Raw genomic sequence first — 23,256 nt, 5'->3', positions numbered from 1 at the left:
TCTGACTCAAGATACTATGTTCTAAACCACAGCTCTATATTGTGTTTTGGGAGAACTGTATCAAAAGTAATTGTTACAAAAGGAATAGATTGCTTTAAAAAAAAAACCACAGTTTTCATTGACAAAAACCACTGTCATTTATTTACTGCACACAAGAGCCCTTTGAATCCTCACAAAGAAGTTAATAGCAGTAACCACATATTTAGAATGAAAAATAATAGACAATAGTTATCTGTCACATCGATAGGAAGCATAGAATTAAGGCTATTTGAATTGAGAGTCCACATTGAATAACTAATATAGAGGTATTTGCATAACGGAGATTATCAAAGAAAGATATTCACTGTCTTCAATTATTTTGAATGGTCATATCATAGAGGAAGTTGGTTTATGTACATGGCTCCAAGTAGAATTAGACCAGTGAATAGGAGATAAAAAGATGTCTGCCAAACTGTTTAAAGGATATCTAAGAACATTTAGATTGAAAATGAGTTACCATTTGGCTGAGTGAATGAATCATTGCCTTTGGAAGAACTAATGGAGGGTGAAGAACATCCACCTAAAGGCAGTATTAGACCTGGGTGCCTGGGTAGTTCAGTTGGTTAAGCATCTGACTTTGGCTCAGGTCACCATCTTGTGGTTCATGAGTCCAAGCTCTGCTTTGGGCTCTGTGCTGACAGCTCAGAGCCTGGAGCCTGCTTTGGATTCTGTGTCTCCCTTTTTCTCTCTCCCTCTCCTGCTCATGCTCTGTCTCTCTCTCTCCTTTAAAAATAAATAAACATTAAAAAAAATTTTAAGGTGGTATTATACAGGTGATGACTGGCTGATGTTCCAGCTGGCTGGTCACTGAATATTTCTTTTCCCTCCTTCTCCAGGAGGCACACCAGCCACATGGAGGTGGGAAACCATACCAGAGTATCAGAATTCTTCCTCCAGGGCCTCTCAGATGACCCAGGACTGCAGCCTCTCCTCTTTGGCTTGTTTCTGTTCATGTACCTCGTCACTGTGCTCGGAAACCTGCTCATCATCCTGGCCATCCTCTCTGACTCCCACCTCCACACCCCCATGTACTTCTTCCTCTCCAACCTGTCCACGGTTGACATCTGTTTCATTTCTACCACCATCCCTAAGATGCTGGTGAACATCCAGGCACAGAGCAAAGACATCTCCTACACTGGATGCCTCACTCAGGTGTATTTTTTTATGATTTTTGCTGGAATGGATGGTTTCCTCCTGACCGTGATGGCCTATGATCGGTTTGTGGCCATCTGCCACCCCCTGCACTACACAGTCATCATGAACCCACGCCTCTGTGGCCTGCTGGTTCTGGTGTGTTGGGTCATCATTTTCTGGGTCTCCCTGATTCATGTCCTACTGCTGAGGCAGCTGACCTTCTGTACAGGTACAGAAATTCCACATTTCTTCTGTGAAGTGGTTCAGATTCTCCAGGTGGCCTGCTCTGACACCCTCATCAATAACATCTTCTTGTATGTGTCGACTGCCATACTGGGTGTGTTTCCTCTCACTGGGATCTTCTTTTCATACTCTCTGATTGTCTCCTCTTTAATGAAAATGTCCTCTGCAGCAGGAAAATATAAAGCCTTTTCAACCTGTGGGTCTCATCTCTCTGTGGTCTCCCTGTACTATGGGGCAAGCTTGGGACTCTATCTCAGTCCTGCTGGGGTCCATTCTTCCCAGAGAAGCTCAGTTGCCTCAGTGATGTACACTGTGGTCACCCCCATGCTGAATCCCTTCATCTACAGCCTCAGGAACAAGGATGTGAAGGGGGCCCTGGGAAGACTCCACACTCGAGGAGCCCTTTGTCCATGATGGGCCACTGGACTCAGATCCAAGTGGACATCGTGAGCTCCAAAAGGCAAATATTGTGTGCATGTAAACCTCGTGGTTTTCTTCCTCCCCTAAAAGACATGCTAACTTTTCTGTTCTCAAAGTCCTCATGGCTTTGCCTTTGTTTGGTTTTGTTTTTGTATTATTTTCTCAACGACCTCTTCAATAATTCCTTTTTTCATTTGTCTTCCCTATTTGCAGCCCATAACATACTATCTTTGGTTAGCTTTCCTTCCTATAGTCATTCCTGAGACGTTCAATACTAGATGTAAAGCACTTATATCAAGTGCCTGCATGGTTTACTCTCCAAACTGTCTTCTCAAATGCTGACATCCTTCACCTTAGTTTGGTTGTAAGTTTGTTTCTCCCTGGAGGAAACAATGGAAACCATACAATAGTCATAACCAAAGTGCTCATATCAAGACTGTGCTTTTTGCTCTACATCTGTAAATTTATGTATTTGACATTTACTGAAGATATCTTCTCCATTTTTCAAAAAGATTGAGGGGGGATACCTGAGTGGCTCAGTCGATTAAGTGTCCGATTTCAGCTCAGGTCATGATCTCATGGTTTGTGGGTTCAAGTCCCGCATTGGGCTCTGTGCTGACAGCTTAGAGCCTGGAGCTTGCTTTGGATTCTGGGTCTCCTTCTCTCTCTGCCCCTCCCCTACTAATGTTCTGTTTCTCTGTCTCAATAATAAATAAACACAAACTTTAAAAAGAAAGATTGAGGGGTGCCTGGGTGGCTCAGTCGGTTAAGCATCGGACTTTGGCTCAGGTCATGATCACACGGTTCGTGAATTTGAGCCCTGCGACGGGCTCTGTGCTGACGGCTAGCTCAGAGCCTGGAACCTGCTTCAGATTCTGTTTCTCCCTCTCTCTCTGACCCTCCCCTCCTCACTCTCTCTCTCTCTCTCTTTCAGAAACAAAACATTAAAAAAAAAGATTGAGATTGGGATGGGTCCCAACACGGAAACCTGAATCTGATCCCACACTTCTAAGTTTGCTATCTTAGTGTTCCTGAAAACACTGATGTGATTTTCAACTTTAAGAGTAGGGATCTTGATTTGAAACCTCATTTGTTCAGGTTTGTAAGTAACATACTGCATAGGATATCACTGAGATATTGCCTCATATTTGTCCTCCTTCCTCCTTTCCTTTCTTCTTTCTTGTTCTCTGACCATTCTGTGTTCTATAGGAACTTTATTTCCCATCATTGTGGTTTTAAAATACATCCCCAAGATCCTAAAACATGTAATAATGATTACAATAGACTATTTTGGTGGGGGAGAGTATTCATACTAGGTGTTATCGGGATTTGTAGTTACACACTTGTGAATTGTATTCAGAACTCACTTCACTTGTTAAAAAGAATTTTGATAGAAATGAATCTGCAATGAAGACTGGAGTAGTAGAAGCTATCAGCATTTCTCCTTCATTCCCCGGGATCCTTTTACTTTCTCCATTGCATACCAACCTGACTGCCAATGTTCAGCAACAGGTGCATGGGGGAAGACGTAACAGGGAAGTATGGCCCAGCTTGGACAGATCTTGATGGAGAGGTATGAAGTATACCATCTTCTTTACTCCTTAGCTGGGATAATTCTCATATTTCCATTTTGTGCCAATTTCCAGTATTTTCCCACAGGATGAAAACTCTGCTCACTTGTTGTGGGAGCTGACTTAGAGTATGCATTATTGGATATATTTTGTTCCCTGTATCACTTCTCCTCTCTCTAACCCATGTCGTTGTTCCTTCTTCCAGTAAAGTCCTTGCATGTGAATTACTGGCTCAGTGTCTGCTTCTGAGGAACCCTAATGAAGTCAGGTGGTAAAGACTATGAAGGGAATTAAAACAATATCATAGTTGGGATTTTGGTTTTGAAACAAAACCAAACTGAACAAAAAACAAGTATTGGGTATATATACAGTTGGATCTTGAAATCAGTGAAAAAAAATCATAATATTTCAGTCATATTGAGATGGCTTCAATTCACTTTGATTCCATTAAATTTCTAGCAATGTGTAATTATTGTCTAATTTGTAATTTTTCCCTACAAATTGAGGAGGGGACCAAAGAGGTAACCATGATTGTAATACAGAGTGGTGAGCATAATAATGTTGGTGGATAAGTGGTTGAAAAGAAAGTTTTCGAGTCATCTTGAGTAATTCCAGAGAAAATATTTAAGAATTTATTTAATGAGGGTCGCCTGGGTGGCTCAGTCAGTTAGGCGTCCAACTTTGGCAAAGGTCATGATTTCAAGGCTCATTAGTTTGAGCCCCACATCAGGCTCTGTGCTGAACACCTCAGAGCCTGGAGTCTGTTTCAGAATCTGTATCTCCCTCTCTCTCTGCCCCTCCCCCCTCATGCTCTGTCTCTGTCTCTCAAAAGATGAATAAATGTTAAATTTTTTTTAAATTTTTACTTAATGAAATTATTAAGGTATAATTTGCGTACCATTAAATTCACCCATTCAAAGTGTAAACTCAATAATTTTAGTAAAGTTATAGAGTTACACAACCATCACCACAATGCAGTTTTAGAACATTTCTAACACTTCTAAAGGTTCCTTTGTCTCCATTTGCTGTTAATGTCCACTCCCACCTCAGTCCTAGGCAATGTCTTATCTGCTTCCTATCTCTATAAATTGGCCTTTTCTAGATATTTTATGTAAATGGAATCATATAACATGTGGTCTTTTGATTCTGGCTTCTTTCACTTAGCATAATGATTTTTGAGAGTTATCTATGTAGAAAGCACGTATCAGCATTCTCTTTCTTATGTTTGCAGAATAATACTCAAATGTATAAATGTAACCCAGTTGGTAGACACTTGGATACTCCAGTTTGGGTTTTTTTTTAATGTTTTTATTTATTTCTGAGAGAGAGAAAGAGACAGCATGAGCAGGGGAGGGTCAGAGAGAGGGAGACACAGAATCTGAAGCAGGCTCCAGGCTCTGAGCTGTCAGCACAGAGCCCGACATGGGGCTCGAACCCATGAACCGTGGGATCACGACCTGAGCCAAAGTCGGACGCTTATCCGATTGAACCACCCAGGTGTCCAGAGATAGTCTTTTAAAAAAGAGACTTCCTTGTATATATAACAATTATTATTATTATTTTAAATATTTATTTATTTTTAGGGGGGCGCCTGGGTGGCTCAGTTGGTTAAGCGTCTGACTTCAGCCCAAGTCATGATCTCACAGTTCCAAGCCCTGCTCTGGGTTCTGGGATGACAGCCTGGAGCCTGCTTTGGATTCTGTATCTCCTTCTCTCTCTGCCCCTCCCACACTGGCACTATCTCTCTCAAAAATACACAAACATTAAAAATATCTATATATTTATTAATTTGGGGGAGAGCACAAGTGGGGGAGGGGTAGAGAGAGGGGAACTGAGGATCCAAAGTGGGCTCTGAGCTGACAGCAGCAAACTGGAGGTGGGGCTCCAACTCAGGAACCATGAGATCATGAGCTGAGCAGAAGGTAGATGTTCAACTGACTCAGCCACCCAGGTGCCCTGGCTGTAACATTTAAATGTTTGTTCAGGGGGCCTGGAGGACAGGGAGTACAGGACGTAGAAGGGCCAGCCTTAGGGAGCGCCCAGGAGCCAGATGGCCACAGGAGCCCCAACAGCCTGGGCTAGCCCTGTGGACCCTGAGGTTCCTGACATTTTTTACCTTCTGTGAAAACTTCCCCGTAATTCATTTCTCCTCACTACAGTATTAAGAATTGTACCAAATTGAAAAGATATGAATAAATATCCCTGAATGAATATCCCCCCAAATAGACAAAGGAAGACATTACACTCTTTTCGTCACTCAGATTCCTCTGGAATAAGCAGAATTGAGGATGGATTCAATGGAATTTTTTCCGGTCATTGTTACAGTGTTTGTTCTATAAATCAATCAGACTTAAAATATTCTGACACCAAAGGTGATGATTCTGATACAGGGACATCAAATGACCTGCTAAAATTTACAGATGGCATCAAGGCCAGAAATGGAAACCATTACTACCTGGTTCTCAGTCCTGTCCTTAGAATTCTAGACCACACTGCCTTTCCTACAGAAAAATCTGCTGATACTGAAATTTGTGAATCAGCTAACCAACAAACTCAGGAGCAGAGTCCTACAGAAATTCACACTGCTGAAGATGTTCCCATTGCTGCAGAATTACATGCAGTTTCTGAAGATTATGATATACAGACAGAAAACAATTCCTTGAGAGTTTCCAAGACCAAACTGCAGAAGAGATGCCAGCTACACTTTCCGAAATTCTTGGCAAGAGCCAAGCTTTGAATGTGATGGCCTGGCAGAAGTGGTCTTTACTGAGAGCTAATAGCAGTGGGCTCTAGAAAGGTGAACTCTGTTGGTGATGAGGAAGCATAAGGCAAGCTGAGGGCAAAGTACAGGCTAACAGCACCCCTACCCCCAGGTGGGATGTGTGCGATGGTTCTTGGATACTCCTGGCTGCCTAAACAAAGGAAAAGGACAGAAAACATATGGTTAAACTGACAGGGGTCTCCTTCAGTTTACAGATAACTTAGTAAATTGAAAGAAAAAGGCAATCTTATCCACAGCCTAATCTCCAGAAACCCAGGGACTCTGTTTCCTTGAGCCCTAATATCACCCTCATCAAGATGTAAGGGCGTTTAAGTGCTTGCCATGGTGATGTGGGAAACAAACGCAAATGAAAAATTAAATTCCCTTACTGCTTAAAGCCCACTGACAACTGGGAGAGTGACCTTTTTCTAGGAGCTCAGCTGCCTCGATGATGTCACTTAACTAGGGGCAAAAGGGAATCTTGGCTTAACGTTATCTTGACCCCCACCCCCACCCCCGCCAGGATCCTGTGAGTCTCCTTAAACAACACACGGAAACTCCTTTGCAAACTTCCTTTAACTCCCGAGTATATATTGACAATTATACTCCAAGCACATGGCCCCTGATATACGTTGAAGGCTCTCAGGACTGAGGATTTCTAAACAGTAATAAATGACATTTTCCCAACAACAGCTAGCCCCTCAAGGTCCTGGAAACCTTGTTTCCAATATACCTTAGAGATTTACTCTATCCCTAACCCCTCCCAACCTGAGAGCATATGAGTTACCCGTCACGACCCCAGTGCAGCTCTTCATCACCATGGGTCCTGTCCCCAGTCGTTAATAAAATCACCTTTTTGCACCAAAGACGTCTTCAAGAGTTCTTTATTGGCCATTGGCTCCAAACACCACCATCACCCCAAAACCCCATCAAACAGCAAAAATTTTTCTAGTTTAAATCAGCATATGATCCTGAAGCATAAGTGTACTGATTCAAATGTGTGTCCAGTATGCAAGGACAATTTCTCTACCTACACGCTTCTGATCAAACACGCAGACTGTGTTATGCCCAGATCGCGAGAACCCCAAAGACCACTGAGGAGCCGATTCTGATGCAAGCACACGAGGGTCTTTATTCAAGCTCGAGCAGGGACTCCAACGCACCCTGACCCAGCAGTGATGGTATGGGGCCCCGAACTCAGGGTCGCAGGGCTTTTATTGCAGTTACAGTGGAATTCAGGGCTGTCCAGCTTGGCAGTCTCCTGATAGGTTGATTTTTAGCACAGGCTATCTTGTCAGTACCCGATTGCCTCGGCCCATCTGGCCTGACCGCAAACTGCCAACAGGAACGTCTTGGGACATAGGCGCCTCTTTTAAACTGATTGGTTGTTGCTGTTGCTAGGGAAGTGACTACAGACAGGCTGCCTACATACTTCCTGCGGTTTTTCCTGGAACTGGGTTCGGGCCTAGTTCACTCTCAAGATGGAGGTTTTTTTCTAAAATGGAGTCAGTTAGGTTTAACTCTCACAACTGAATGAAGAGAATCCCTAATTTATGGACACTGTGACTATAAAACAGTGATTTTTGAGAACCTCAGTCAGCACAGGGCAGACACCCCTTTTAGTGACCACCTTTACTGGTATGAGCCGCAATGTTCAACTCTCCCACAGCAGTGACCTCGAACTATACTTCCAGGACCACAGCTGGCATGAATGGGACTTGTGTCGGTTTTGTGGGCATGAGACAGTCGATCCAGAAGACTTCCACAGCCATGGGGTAAGTGAACATAACCAAAGAGTTGAGTCATAAATATAACAACAGAGAAGACGGACAGTTACAGCGTCTTCAGCAGAATTACTTCTGACAAATGTAAACAACCTCTTTGTATGTCAAGCATGTGGTTTTCGGAGACTTCTTGCAAATGTTAACAGGTGCATTGCTACGGAGATACTAACATTTCTCCTCATTTTGTGCTGACTGTGGGAAAGGCTTTTCAAGGATACTAGAGTATTGCAAACAGTTAAATTCACATTTGTCTGAAGGGATTAATTTATGCCAATATTGTGAATATTCGACAAGACAAATTGAAGATCTTAATACTCATCTAGATTTCAAGCACTCAGCTCACTTACCTTATAAACGTAGTGACTGCTTCATGGCGTTTAGGAAACGAGAGGGAATTAAGAACTTACCTTCCAATCCATGAGACAACTTAATTACTTTCTTTAACTTCCATCATGTTAATGTAAATTTGAGTTTTTTGGAGATGTTATAAAAAACAATTAAATGGTTATACAGTAAAAGATGAAACATTAGGAGCGCCAGGGTGGCTCAGTTGGGTAAACGTCCGACTCTTGATTTCAGCTCAGGTCATGATCACACGATCCTGATCAGGCCCTTCATTTGGGCTCTGAACTGGACACGGAACCTGCTTAAGATGATCTCTCTCCCTCTGACCCTCCCCCTCCCCAAATAAAATAAACTTTATTTTCATTTATTTATTTGTATTTATTATTTGATATACATACATATCATGAAAGGGTCACAGCAAGTGTAGTTACCATCTGTCAACACACAAAGATGCTACAATGTTACATGGACTATATTCCACGTGTGCGTATGCTACATCTCCTGGTCTTAATTATTTTGGAGCTGGGAGACTGCATGTACTGCATGTACCTTTTAATCCCTTTCACGTATTTCTTCCAGTCCCTTCCACTCACCTCCGCTAAGTCTTGAGTAGATGTGACACTCAGTCCTGTTTAAAAAGATCTTTACTAACTGCACAAAGGCCATCCAACGAAAACCACAGCAAACATGATTAGGGGAACAACTTTATAACCACGCCCGGAGAAGAGCAGAATGCCTGGGATCAGTGCAATCTCACAAAAACAGATACACATATTTGACACAGAAAAAGGAAAGATTTACAGGAAATGTCCTAACAATGAAGCAAGGCATCAACGACTAGACTTTAGCCTCGTGAGCAAGGCCCAGAGATAGGTGGACTGAATGCGGGAGACAGACTACGTGATGGGCTCTTGGGCTTATCGCTAAGGGACAACGACCGCAGAGACTCCACGTCGTGCAGGGAGGCAGGAAACCTACTACCGTGCACACCGTGGGGCTAGCGGGTTAGCGCCTTGCCCCCGCCCCGGGGAGCTAGGCTCCGCCCCCGGCCCCGCCCCCACCCGTAGCCGCGCCCTCGTACCTTGTTCCTGCCCCAGCCGTGTCCTCGGGCGGGATCCCGGCCTCAGTCCCAGCGCCGAGCGCCGCGGGCCACCCCTCGTCCACGCCCGAGGGAAGCCCGGTTCCGCCTTCTGAGGTAGAAGCCCCGCCCCTCGATTCCCGGCCGGAAGCGGAAGTGGCGTCACACGCTCGCCGGGATCTCCGGCGACTCTGTTCGCGCAGCGTTGAGCTAGGCGGGCTGCTGATGGTTGGGCATAGGCCGTCTGTGGTGAGGAAGGCGTGATTTGGAGGAAGAAGGAGGGAGTCCAAGGCCGGTTTTAGTCGCGGTCACCGATGGGGCCGCTTAAGGGCCGGGCTGCGCGGTTCTCATCCGTCTAGACCGCCCGACAGGCCGCTGGGGCCGGCGGTGCCCGCGCGGAGCAGCCGTGGTCCTGCTGGGAGGGCGCGTCCGCGGGGTCTTTGTGGCCATTGTGCTCGCCTGTCCCTCACTGTGCAAGCGGCCCTTGTGACTTTTCTCCCAAAAGAAAAGAGTTTTTGCTGTTGGGAGCGGCCCAGGCTCCGCCCCGTCACTCGCGGCCTCCTGGACCCGACCGGTGAGCGTTGTGGAAAGTTGGTTCAGCGGGGCCTGTGTTTCCTTTCGTTGGGGAAGAGGCTGTTTCATCTGAGAATGTGGCTTTGTCTGCGCTCGTCTTTTATTCCGGACACACTGTCTTAGTAGGCAGGTAATATGCCTTCTCCGGTGCGTGTAGTGTGCATGCTTCAGTTCCTAGTTACACGCACGTGCTCCACTGGTCTTTCACCTGTTTTTTCATGAGACTCTCCTCAGCCTGTCCATTCCCACCAAGTTTCAAGCCAGGGCCTCGGGGAGAAAAGAATGGAGGCGTTAATACTCCATTTTCAGAATAATTGAATTTCACATTAAATGGGTGTTTGGACTCGTGTTTTCTATTTGGTGAAAAGACATTTTTCTTCAATAAAATTTTAAACTGAAAGAAAATGTAAGCAGCTACTGCTAGGCGTGTGCGTTCAAGTAGATTTACCCATTTTCTCATTTGCATGCTTGCTCTCTAGATGAATGTATTTAGTGGACCGTGTGAGAGTAAATAGGTACTAAATTGTATATGATGCTTGACCTTTACTTAGTGATGCATCTCCTAAAGATATTTTGCTACTAAAACCATAATACATTGATTTCACCCAAGAAAATTAAAAGTTATCTAATACCTGCCTGTAAAAACTAAAGTCTTTCACATTGTTTCAAACTATGTCTTTGGGTGTTTCTGGATCTAGGACGCAGTCAAAGTTTATATGACAAGTGTTTATGCTTCTAAGTCTCTTTAGAGCTGGAGCAGAGGGGCGCCTGTGTGGCTCAGTGGGTTCTGCCTCAGACTATTGATTTCAGCTCAGCTCCTGATCTCATCGTCGGTGAGATCTAGCCCTGTGTTGGGCTGACAGCATGGAGCCTGCGTGGGATTCTCTTTCCCTCTCTGCCCCTGCCTAGCTGGCACATGTGTTCTCTCCCTTGAAATAAATAAATAAATAAACATTAAAAAAAAAAAAATAAAGCTAAGAGCAGAGCCCTTTTTTATTCATAATACTGACTTGGAAGAGTCACATATTCTTTGAAAACTTGTACTTTCTGCTATTTGTGATTTTATTTCCATGGTGGGTTTAAATGTTTTTTTTTAATTTCTTGGAATTTTGTAAGGTGGTACTTGGGTTTAATATAGAAGCTGGTAGACTTTAGTCTGAAAAGTGGTGGTAGTACGGAGTATGGGCTCAGGGTGCAAGAGGTTGTAAAACAGACCAGGTTCTGTTTACTGGCTGCTTATAAAATCAGAGAAGGGGGTGATGTTGAAACAACACAGGAATATATATCAGTGAGGCCAGTACCACAAAAATCAGCTACCTAAGGACTAAATTGTAATGCTACCCTGTAAGGGTAGCGTGTATGTGTGTATATATACACACATGTATGTATATGCATGTATGTATATATAGGCTTTCACTTTTCCTGTGTCCTATGTTTTGATTAATATATAGTATATATAAATAAACACATGCACATAAAAAAACAAATACAACAAGCATAGACAAAACATGTCAACTCAGTATATTTTAGGTTTAGTTTAGGTTTCTGGAATTGGCCTCAAGGTGATTGTTGATATCCATTGTTCACTTCTTCAAGGCTAATCCCCTAATTTCCCAGGCCTCAGGTAAATTGGATGTTGGCATTGTCTTTGCAATTCCCTTAGCAGAGTTGATATTATTCCTGGATGATTATGTTCAGTGGTGGGGAATTCCAGGATCCTCCTTTTAGATTTTCCTACCTTAATGGTCCTTACTCTGTGGGTCAGGGATAAGGGAATTCTGCCAGTTGCCAAGAATGTCTGTATAGCAATTACATATTTAGATGCTGGGGAAAGAGAGAACCACAGAGTGGTAGCTTGCTGCAGCTGGGTTTAATCCGAGTTCATTGGAGTTAAGACTTTTTAAAAATGTATCTGACTACCACCAGTCCCCACTCTGACTTGTTGGTGCCACAGTGATATACTGAATCCTCAGTACTTTGTGTCACCTTAGAGATGGTGTGGGTGTTTTCTTTTCCCCATGTATACCCATTCTCACGAATGCCCGTAAGTCCCTTTATGAAGGATCTGTATGAAGATTTGTATGGATTGTGGTGATGGTGCAAAATCCTGCCTTTGCTGAAGGGGTGGGTTCTAAGTTTGTGAATTTGCCTATGTCTGGAAGTTGGGTAGTGGGCTGTGATTTTCCAGTGTGGTGAGTCAAGTCAGAGTTTTGGTTATTAGAGACTTCTTGCTACAGACATCAAGTAAAATTCTAGTACACAGGCTGGCAAACTGTGGACCCTGGGTCCACTCTGGCCCTCTGCCTGTTTCTGTACATAGAACTTTATACAAACTTAAACGTATTCATTGGTTCTTTGAAACCACAATGACAGAGTTAAGTATAGCACGGGGACTGTTCGGCCTGCTTTGCCTAAAATGTACTGTATGGATCTTTAGAGGAGGTTTATTAAGCTGCCTGTTTCACTGCAAGGGACTAATTGGTTTCAGATTCGTTTGCCATCATTAAAGATCTCTGCAGGACAAAGCATTCTGATTCCTGTTTCATTCCTTCTGCTCTCGACAGTTCATGTGCCCACTTTGTCTTTGGCAGTTAAGTGCCGCCTACTTGATTTCTGCTGCTCTGGGCCCTCATCATCCCCACTGAAATCAGGGCGTTCACCTCAGTGATGTTATATCCCCTACAATCATACCTCACCTCTAAAGGAGAATAACCACTTAGGGTTCAAGGATGGAGGTGCTCCTTTTATCTGTTTCTCAGTGCAGTTGTGGAAAGAGTGTTCTATTCCCTCCAGATGGGATGGGGAATGGGGGCTGTGTATCACACACGATAAAGCCAGTGCAACATTCCTGTCTCCCTAGGATCTGCTCCGTCACATTTTGTTCTGGAGTTCTGCCGTATGTGTGCTCCTTCCTGTAGGTCACCACTGTGTCTGTGGTACCATCTAAGCTGTTAGAGCTTTCCCTAGGTTCATGAGCTAGTGCTATGAAACCCAGACTGTCTAATAAAGAGCACACGCCAATGAATTTGACCCAGTTTATTTGTTGTATTCCAGCCTTCTAGGTCTGGCATGCTTACAGCTGTTTCTCCCACAGGGTAACCAGGTTTCTTCTCCACATGACTGGAATTGGAACTATTTTGTTGTGCAAGCTATTTTATCTTGTTGTATTCCTATTACTGTGGGTTGTGAACTAGTTAATGTCACCAGGGACAGTAACAGGTGGTTTGGGTGGAACTTGAGGAGAAGGAGCTTTTCCTTCCAAGACTTCTACCACAAGTGAGATTTTTCTCATTATTTTTATGCAGAGGAAGGGTCATTTCAGAAACCAAAGTGCAGGATAATTCCTTGATATAAGAGAGTCAGTGTACCTACCCCATAATATTGTTGCATAAAATATAAACCAATGCTTGGCAGAAATACAGGAAGAAATGGGCACATTCACACTTACACTGAGAGTTTTAAGAATGTTTCTCTTGGGGCGCCTGGGTGGCCAGTTGGTTAAGCGTCTGACTTCAACTTGGGTCATGATCTCGTGGTGTGTGGGTTCAAGCCCTGCGTTGGGCTCTGTGCTGACAGCCAGCTCAGAGCCTGGAGCCTGCTTCAGATTCTGTATCTCCCTCTCTCTCTGACCCTCCCCTGCTCATGGTGTCTCTCTCTCTCTCTCAGGAAAAAAAAAATGTTTCTCCCGTATTGTTTCTTTAAACAAGAGAAGATTGTCAGGATATAGATTTGTAAACGATATGGACACTACTTAACATATCTAGTAACTGGCAGAAACCAGATGATGATTGTCTGGATTGAGGGTAAGGGAATGAGCTAGAAGGGTGAAGATGACTTTTGGGTAGATGAATATATTGTAGATCTTCCTTGTACTGCTCATTACATGAGTACTTATAAGTAATTATAAGCTCATCCTCTGAATACTTAAGATCTACTCATTTCATTGCATAACACTTATATCTCAGTTAAAAAGAAAAACCGAAAGGAAAAATGGGCCGGTGCCACCAGCCAAAGTAAACACATTTGGGCCTGTTCAGCCTAAAGGACTTCAGTTTGAGATCCCTGGGAGTAAGTGCAAGCTGTACTAAGCCTTTGAGATACAGTGTTTATGGCAGCATGTAATTTCAGAGTTCTGGTCTTTTCATCGATAGAATGAAGCATCTTGGGTTGTGAGGGTTATTTTGGCTTATGGTAATGAAATTGGGGGCTTCCAGTGTTTGTCATCATTTGTAGATCAGCATTTGGGCTGCTGTTCTGTGTTTAATTTACTAAAGAGAGTCATTAATTTTTAACATAGGAGTTATCCTTTGAACTGTCTCAGGTATTAAAGTGAGTAGGAAGCCTTGTTAAGAAAGGAATAAAAATAACATGAAAACTTGGTGAAAAACAGAAGTGATAATATGAAAAGGAGGTTCTCTGGGAAGACTTATAAATAAATAGATCAATGTGAAGCTGTCTGATTTGGCTCCTTTGCCAGGGTGAGGGGAAGACCCACTGAGGCTGTTGAACACTTGAAATGTCTTCTGAGTTTTATAAAATCCTTCCACCATTATTTTTTAAATCTTTTTGGGTTCTATTTAGAATAACATGGTCATTTTCCTTTTTTGTCCTTTGCCCCCCCAAAATCCAAAATATTCGTGTATACATTTGTGTTTGTATATAAGATACTCGATTTTCTCACCTGTTTGAATTTTTGCTCCAGAAGGAATAATGAATGGATGAATCCATTAATAATTGAGTATCTTATCCCTTAGTTATGTTGGGCCATTAAGCCCTGGGACATTTGCTGCATACTTCACTGTTTTCTACTTAGTGCCTAGCACAGGACCACGATTAAGATCTTAATTGTGAAAAGAATGAAGGAATAGGCCCATTATGATAACTTAAAAGAAGGTTCAGGGCTCCAAGCCATTTAAGCTCCATAAAATGAAGCCCAAGGGTGTTAACTAAATAGAACACTTCATTTTTCTCCTCAGTGTAATATCCAGCAGTATTCTAGGCCAGTGCTGTCCAATGGAAATATGTGTAGGTCATGTACATGATTAAAGTTTTTCTATACCTGCAATAAACAAAAAAGGAGATACGCTTTATCCTATCTATTCAAATATTTCAGCATGTAACCCATATAAAAACTGAAGTATTTAAATTCTTTTCGCCATACTAAGTAGTCAGAATTCACTGCACGTAAAATTTTTGTGGCATGTACTTGATATGTATTTGAATCATGTAATATAGTTGAGAAAGCAGATGTATGTTTACCAGAACATACTTAAGTTCTCTAATAAGTGAATCTGCAAATGAGTTTTACATTTAAAATATAATTAAAAATAACTAAAACTTAAAGTCCTGTTTTACTAATTTCATATCAAGTACTCAATGGTATATGTGGCTGCTGGCTACCAAAATGGACACTGCAGGTCTAAAATGATGTCTGATTATTATTTGTGAATAAGAACCTCAGGAGATCAAACATTAGAGACAAGCTTATCTGCATTAAATTTTGGATCGCTTTTTTCCTAATTGGAAGGTGCTGGACAAATGATTAGTGTTCTGTATCTCTAGCTTTATCAGCTATTAAGTGGGGCTAATGATATCTATTGTAGAGGGTTGTTATGATAATTACGTGAGCTGATATATACATAGAGCTCCTAGTGAGAAAAATGTCTGTCACATATGATCCTCAGGAAATGGTAATCGATGTTACTGAGCTTCATGCCATAGATTATACCATTTTTAGTAAATTTCACATATATATCACCTGCAGAGAGAGAGCTAATGTATGATGTTTGATTGATGGATTAGTAATGCTTGCTGATTAATGATGGATATGAAAAGGACTCCAGTTAACCCTGTGTCAAGAATAATGAAAATTGCCATATTTACTTAGATTCTTAAGTTGCACTGAAGTGGTCTTGGCATCAAATTTTGCATCAGGCAAGTTTCACCATCAGTGTCCCAGGATGGCAGCCATTGATTTGACCCATGGTAAGTCATTGTTGAATCTCATTTTCTGAGGATTCTTAAATGTAACCTCTACATAACATAGGGCCAGGGATCTGGGCCTAAGCAGTCAAGCTGCTGGCTCACTTAGAGCTACAATTTGCCAGAAAATGCTGTTCTCTAAGTCAGCTTCCCAGCACATGTGCTTTGGGAGTTGGTGTTCCATAATCCCATTGATGAGTGTTATTATCTTGGGCAAATAAAGAATTAGATTTCCCAGGGATTAGATTTCCATACCTGTAATATAAGACTATGGCCCCTTTCTACATGGACATTATGTCTGGCACATCCCTTATAAGGCTTCAGGTGTGGCAGGGCTACTCTGGTATTTTATGGCAATCGTGTGTATTTGTGTGAGATTCTTGAGTGTGCATGGATATACGGGAATCTCAGAATAGGATGGAATGACTTTCAGGTGGGGGATTCTGGGAAATGTGATCATGCTGCATTCTAAGAAACTAAGTATTATTTTTTCCCTGAGATCTTTCTAGAGATCATTTCCCCCTTCATGAGGAAAACACAGAGGCAGAAAGGATGGTGGCTGTCTGGCTGAAAAATTATCATCGGGTAAGAAACAACCACATCAATCAATAAAATGCCGTATTTACATCCACTGGGTGATACATTCCTTCTAGGCACACCTGTGTCCTGAGCTTCCTAAAGCAAACAAACCCCAGACAGGGACTGAATCCCCAGCTGAATTTCCTCTGGAAGTGTAAGCTCCCGTGTCAAAAAGGGATTACCCTGAAAATAGTCTCAGTATTTCAGTAATCAATCCTGAAGCTCAAGGATTTGAAGTGTAGGCTTCCACCTTGCTGTGTGCTCTGACGTGGTAAGGTGTACATGTCCTTTCTTTAAAGAGTTCAGCCATTCTACGCTGTTTATCAAGAGTCTGTAGTGTGCTCAGAAGTCTATTGCAATAGAGGGAAATAAGAAGAGCTCCTACTCTGGTTATGCTGAGATAAACTCATGTTTAAAAGTGACATGAAAACCATAGGAGTGGAGAGGAGCCGTGAGTGAGTCTAGATTCAGAGAACAGTAACCTAGAGCCACAGAACCGTGGGAGGATGGATGAGAAACCTCATGACCCCGCGTCGGTAGTGAGTCTCCCGTCCTCATTCCCCCGTGAACGTTGGTGGGGATGTTTCTTGTCCCAAGCCAACACGGGTGTGATGGTTTAGATTGCAGTGACCTTTGACGATGTGGCAGTGGACTTCACCCAGGAGGAGTGGATGTTACTGGACCTCGCTCAGAGAAACCTGTACAGAAGCGTGATGCTGGAGAACTACCAGAACCTGGTCACAGTAGGTGAGGCTTCCACCATTCCTGACATGGATCATATACTTAATGTGTTTCCAGCCTTGGTGGTGCCTAATCTAAAACATAATTGGGAATAAGAGCTGCATAGTCCCTGCACTAATGGGTAATCAGCAGTGGGTGTTCTGGAAACACCCCTAGGGTCCACAGTAACACAATCGCTCTGCTAGGAGCTTACATTCTCAGATTCCATTTTTGATATTCTGAATTATAAAGTTGGGGTTGTTGCCCCATCTTCTATGTTCAGTAAGCCTTCCTGATGATTGTGATGCATTCCAGTGTTTGAGACCTCTCTCTAGTGATTTCCCCATCAGAAAAGGAGGATCTCCTTTCCTTATCTCCTTTATTTCCTTTTTTTAAAGTTTATTCATTTATTTTGAGAGAGAGTAGGGGGAAAGGAGAAAGAGAGGTAGAAAGTTGGGGGGGGGGGCAGGGAGAGAGAGAGTCCTAGGCTCTGACAGTGCAGATCCTGATGTAGGGCTCAGATTCACAAATCATGAGACCATGCTCTGACCTGAGTTGAAGTCAGATGCTTAATCAACGGAGCCACCCAGGTGCCCCTTCTTTATTTCCTATTTGAATAAGTGGCTTATACTCTGTAAATATGTATGTATGTTTGAATTTGGCTTTCAAGGGTCAGAGATCATGAATTTTTTTGCCACAAAAAGGGAGTATTTGCCTTTTTGGTCCTTTGGAATAATTTCACTTCCTTCATTAAAAATAGTTTTGGGGGCTTCTGGGTGGTTAGTTGGTTAAATGTCCAACTCTTGATTTAGGCTCAGGTTGTGATTTCATGGTTTAGGAGTTCGAGGCCCCTGTTGGGCTCTGCACTGCTGGTGTAGAGCCTGCTTAGGATTCATTCTCATTCTCTCTCTCTCTCTCTCTCTCTCTCTCTCTCTCTCTCCCCCCCTCTCTCCCTCTCTGTCTCAAAGTAAATAAATAAACATTAAAAAAAAGAAGAAGAAGAAATATAGGGGCCCCTGGGTGGCTCAGTCAGTTAAGCGTTCGACTTTGGCTCAGGTCATGATCTCACAGTGCATGAGATTGAGCCCCGTGTTGGGCTCGGTGCCGACAGCTCAGAGCCTGGAGCCTGCTTCGGATTCTGTGTTTTCCCCTCTCTCTCTGCCCCTCCCCTGCTCAATCTCTGTCTCTCAAAAATAAATAAATGTTTAAAAAAAATACAGTTTTGTATTCATCAGCAGCTTTGTGATCTCTTACATGAGTCCCTCCTAATAACGTACCTTTTCCTGTGGACAGAATATCAACTGTCGAAACCTAAGCTGATTGCTTGGTTAGAACAAGAGCTCAGGGCAGTGGAGCAGAGTGTTTTCCAAGGTGAGTGTGGTGACAGACATCATTGATGAATGAGAAGCATGTCCCTGGTCAACCTGAGGTATGACATCTTTGAAACTTTAATGTGTAAAATTTTTAAGACACATTTTGTCTCAGAGGGCTGAAGCCATTTGTCTTTGATGTTTTGGGATACGTTGAACTTCCTTCAGTCTTGTACTGAACATTTTATGCTCTCACAAATGACCTGGTTCTTCTATAGTTTTATCTTTGATATATCCTCATTGTCCACATATTTTTCATATGTCTACTTGATAATATTGTTACCTTAATATTTTGATATTGTGTTATATTTGATTTTCAGGAAGTTATTTTTTAGTAAGCCACTAAAGTGTGTCCCTATCCACTTTTTGTTATATTTTCCTCATGAACAAACTGATGAAATCTTTTTTCTTTCTTATTGCACCAATTTTAATATGAAAATAAAACTGAATTTTATATTAAGATTGTTTAGCCTATGACTTATGTCTGCAAATGTTTAAATTTGTGTCTTTATTTTACTGCAGAATGGGAAACAGGACTTCAAACTAAAGGGTCAGCATCTCACCATGATTTTTTTGGAGGAAAAACAGCCAGTGAAATACAGAAAGTAAGACTGATTTGTGATATATCTTTGTTTTTTTAAAGTTTATTTATTTATTTTGAAGGAGAGAGAGAGAGAGAGCAGGGGAGGGGCAGAGAGAAGAGGAGAGAGAGAATCCCAGGGAGGCTCCACACTGTCAGTGCATAGCCCGACTTGGGGTTTGAACCCACAAACCATGAGATCAGGACCTCAGCTGAAGTCTGATGCTTAACTGACTGAGCCACCCAGACATCCCTACTTACGATATTTCTTCTCTTCCACATTCAAAAAAAGATTGGTAGTTCTGTTATAAAACTCAATGCAAGTTGGAGATATTTGAGACAAGTGACATTCACCAAAGACAAAGCAGTTCAGAGATACTCTGAATATGATGATTTAGGGTTTATAATCTAAATCTATTTTGAAAATTGTTGCTTCCTAGATACCATAAGTACACATTCCCCAAGATATAACTTGTGATTGAGTCTTTAATCATTTTCATGAAATTTACTGGAAGGGCGCCTGGGTGGCTTGATCAGTTATGAAGTGTCTGACTTCAGCTCAGGTCATCATCTTCGAGTTTGTGGGTTCGAGCCTCGTGTTGGGCCTCTGTGGTGACAGCTCAGAGCTTAGAGCCTGCTTCAGATTCTGTGGCTCTCTCTCTCTCTGCCCCTCCCCTGACCATACTCTGTCTCTGAAAAATAATAAACGCTAAAAAAAAAAAAAAAAAGGATGGGGGGTGCCCAGGTGGCTCAATCAATTGAGTGTCCAAATTCAGCTCGGGTCATGATCTCACTGTCTATGAGTTCAAGCCCCATGTTGGGCTCTGTGCTGACACCTCAGAGCCTGGACCTGCTTCAGATTCTGTGTCTCCCTCTCTCTTTGCTCCTCCCCTACTCACGGTCTCTGTCTCTCAAAAATTCAAAAATAAGTAGATAGATAGATAAATAAATAAAAGTAAATTTTTTTTAAATGTTCCAATTGATTTTATTTTTTTTTTTTTACAAATAGTTTATTGTCAAATTAGTTTCCACATAACACTCAGTGCTCATCCCCATAAGTGTCCTCCTCTATGCCCATCCCCCCCTCCCCCCCACATCCATCAGTCCTCAGTTTTTGTCAGCATTCAAGAGTCTCTCATGGTTTGCCTCTCTCCCTTTCTCCCACCATTTCCGCCCTTCTTCTCCCCCTTGTTCCTCCGTCAAGTTCCTCCTAATCCTCCTATACGTGCAAACATATGATATTTGTCCTTCTCTGCCTGACTTATTTCGCTCAGCATAACACCCTCAAGGTCCATCCATGTTGCTACACATGGCCAGATTTCATTCAAATAAAAGTAAATTTTAAAAAATTTTACTGGAATGATCACAAGATACAATAAATGGTATCACTTTTTGGCAGAAGAATTCCCTGGTTTAACCTGAAAGAAATCAGTAGGAACTGTATTTATGTAATAAGTCTGATAAAGTCCTCATCATAATGTTTTTAGCATTATAAGGTTGAAACTCATCATCAGTCTGAAAACCCTATCATCATCTTTCACCTCTTCATCAACAGGAGAGGACCCACCATGGAGCAGAACTCTCTGACTGTGAGCAAAGTGGGAAAGTCTTGAGGAAACACTTCAACCTTAAGACACACGTGAGAACTCAATATAGAGAGAACACTTTTGAGTGTCACCCGTATCACAATGGCTTCCTTACTCCGCAAAAGAAAAACTGCACTAGAGAGAAGCTTTCCAAGTTGAATCAGTGTGGTAAAACTTTGAGCCAGACTCCACATATCGTGTATGAGAGAACCAGCCTGGCAGAGAAGTCTCTGGAATGCAGCGACTGTGGGAAGACGTTCATTAGTCACTCCCACTTTCAGGCGCACATGAGAACTCACAGTGGAGGAGATCTCGATGAATGGAAGCCGTTTATAAGAGCGTCAGTTTTCTCAGCAGGCCATACTGAGCACGTGCAGACACATACTGCTCCAGAACCCCATGAACGTAAACAATGTGGGAAGTCTTACACAGATTCCAAGTGCCTCAATAATCACATCATTCGACTTCACGCTGGAATAAAACCCTTTGAATGTAGTGAATGTAGGAAAGCCTTCACTACGTCCTCACGCCTTTATGTGCATTTGAGAATTCACACTGGAGAGAAACCCTATCGATGTAAAGAGTGTGGGAAACACTTCCAGTGGCCCTCACTCCTTCGCAAACATGTTCGAACTCACAGTGGTGAGAAGCCCTATAAATGTAAGGAATGTGGAAAAGCCGTCAGCCGTTCGTCCGTTCTTAATGAACATTTAAGAATTCACACTGGAGAGAAGCCGTATAAATGTAAGGAATGTGGGAAACGTTTCGCTTGGCTCTCGGTCCTTCGTAAACATGTTCAAACTCACAGTGGTGAGAAGCCTTATAAATGTAAGGAATGTGGGAAATCCCTCAGTAGTTCCTCAATTCTTAATGAACATTTGAGAATTCACACTGGAGAGAAGCCGTATAAATGTCAGGAATGTGGGAAAGCCTTCACTAATTCCTCACGACTTAGTGTACACTTGAGAACTCACACTGGAGAGAAACCCTATCAATGTAAGGAATGTGGGAAAGCTTTCGTTTGGCCCTCAGTCCTTAAAAAACATTTACGAACTCACGGTGGAGAGAAGCCCTATGAATGTGGTGAATGTGAGAAAGCACTTGGTAGTTCCTCATATCTTCATGAACATTTGAGACCTCACACTGGAGAGAAACCCTTTCAATGTGGTGAATGTGGGGAAGCCTTTAGGACTTTCTCCTATTTTCATAGCCATTTGCGAAATCATTCTAGAGAGTAAGCACTCTGGGCAAGCTTTCACTACTGCTTTCATCTGGAGCCAACACTAAGAATCCACACTGGAGAGAAGCCCTGTTAATGTAAAGAATGTGGGAAAGACCTCACTTGGTCCTCCAACCTTCACAAACATATACAAACTCACAGTAGAGGGAAGCCCTATGAGTGTACAGAGTGTGGGAAAGCCTGCACTACTTCCACAACTCCAGATACACATTTGAAGTCCCACTGGAGAGAAGCCCTTTGAATGTACACACAGAGAGGAGACCACTGTTTGCTCAAGCTTAACTCCATGTGTAAAAATTGGCACCACAGAGCAACTCCTTGGACATAAAGGATATGGGAAAGCCTTCGCATCATGGTCACAACACCTAAAAATGCATCACAGATAGGTATGCACAGAATAATTGTGACCAAATTTGTTATCCAGTTCATTTCAAAAACATGAACACCACATTGTAGGGAAACTGTATGAATATGAGGAATGTAGAAAAGTCTCCAGGTGTCCCATTGAATACATGAAAGAACTCACTAATTAGATGCCCTATGAAGTTAAGCAATGTGGGAAGGCAATCGGTCTCCTAAAAACCATGCTGGAGAAACAGTGAAGTGGTTAAATGTAAGAGATGTGTGGAACTCAGCTTACAGGGTGGGTTTATAGATCTCCTTTGAACATGAGCCCCTCTTCCCTGACCATTTTTGGGAAGGGTCTGGCTTTCTGCCCCTGAGAGCAATGCTAGTCTAGTTTCTACACCTGGATTGCAGCCTGGCCCCAAGTGCGACTACTACTATTAGACTTAATGCTGTTGAAGCCACCTGGGTTGCCTAGTTATATGGACCTTGTCTAATACTGTGAAGACGGTGAGCAGTTAAAATAGTTCACTGCTCACAGAGTCCATTTACAGTGCCTCATGGGGGTGAATGTGGGGGGTATATGTCTCTAAATTTCCTGAAGATGCTCTTGTCCCTCTCTCATACCTGATCTTTCTGGGCCCGAAAAGACTTTAGAAATGTGAGGGTTATACACCCTGATTTCATAACCCTCGAAAGAGCTACACACCCAGTACTAGGTTAGAAAATACCTTGAACCTCAGACAGTGCGTGGAGATACTGGGAACAGGGAATGTTCTCTTAGCTCCTAGATCACCACAACCTGGAAGAAAACCAATGATGTGTTTGCCTGTGTTCAGAAATAGCTGCACCTGGCACTTGACTTGCTGGTTAGTTTCTCACCCTTTCATATGTAGGAGATAGAGA

General features: G+C 42.6%; 2 protein-coding genes and 1 pseudogene across 2 annotated transcripts; all 3 read left to right on the top strand.

The window, feature by feature from the left end:
• The first annotated feature begins 891 nt into the window (after window positions 1–891).
• On the top strand, window positions 892–1,830 carry LOC120244465 (olfactory receptor 7D4-like). Its single transcript, XM_039251019.1, has one exon. The coding sequence runs from the start codon at window positions 892–894 to the stop codon at window positions 1,828–1,830; it is 939 nt and encodes a 312-aa protein (XP_039106950.1).
• A 3,716-nt stretch (window positions 1,831–5,546) lies between these two features.
• LOC120244468 lies at window positions 5,547–8,383 on the top strand (annotated as a pseudogene).
• A 1,173-nt stretch (window positions 8,384–9,556) lies between these two features.
• LOC120244459 (zinc finger protein 426-like) lies at window positions 9,557–22,995 on the top strand. Its single transcript, XM_039251010.1, has 7 exons — window positions 9,557–10,078; window positions 15,836–15,933; window positions 16,430–16,515; window positions 17,130–17,256; window positions 18,523–18,600; window positions 19,122–19,204; window positions 20,735–22,995. Exons 2-7 carry the CDS (start codon window positions 15,909–15,911, stop codon window positions 22,001–22,003), a joined length of 1,668 nt encoding a protein of 555 aa, XP_039106941.1. The 5' UTR covers window positions 9,557–10,078; window positions 15,836–15,908; the 3' UTR covers window positions 22,004–22,995.
• The last annotated feature ends 261 nt before the right edge of the window (window positions 22,996–23,256 follow it).

Source organism: Hyaena hyaena, unplaced genomic scaffold (genome assembly GCF_003009895.1).
Source record: "Hyaena hyaena isolate Hyena2069 unplaced genomic scaffold, ASM300989v1 scaffold_392, whole genome shotgun sequence".
Classification (NCBI taxonomy): domain Eukaryota; kingdom Metazoa; phylum Chordata; class Mammalia; order Carnivora; family Hyaenidae; genus Hyaena; species Hyaena hyaena.
This window is presented reverse-complemented; position numbering and strand designations above follow the sequence as displayed.

Coding starts and splice junctions, on each gene's coding strand:
- LOC120244465 (XM_039251019.1), top strand. CDS start 892: ATGGAGGTGGGAAACCATACCAGAGTATCAGAATTCTTCCTCCAGGGC.
- LOC120244459 (XM_039251010.1), top strand. CDS start 15,909: ATGGCAGCCATTGATTTGACCCATG. Junction 16,516..17,129: donor GGCTGAAAAATTATCATCGG/GTAAGAAACAAC, acceptor GTGATGGTTTAG/ATTGCAGTGACCTTTGACGA. Junction 17,257..18,522: donor CCAGAACCTGGTCACAGTAG/GTGAGGCTTCCA, acceptor TCCTGTGGACAG/AATATCAACTGTCGAAACCT.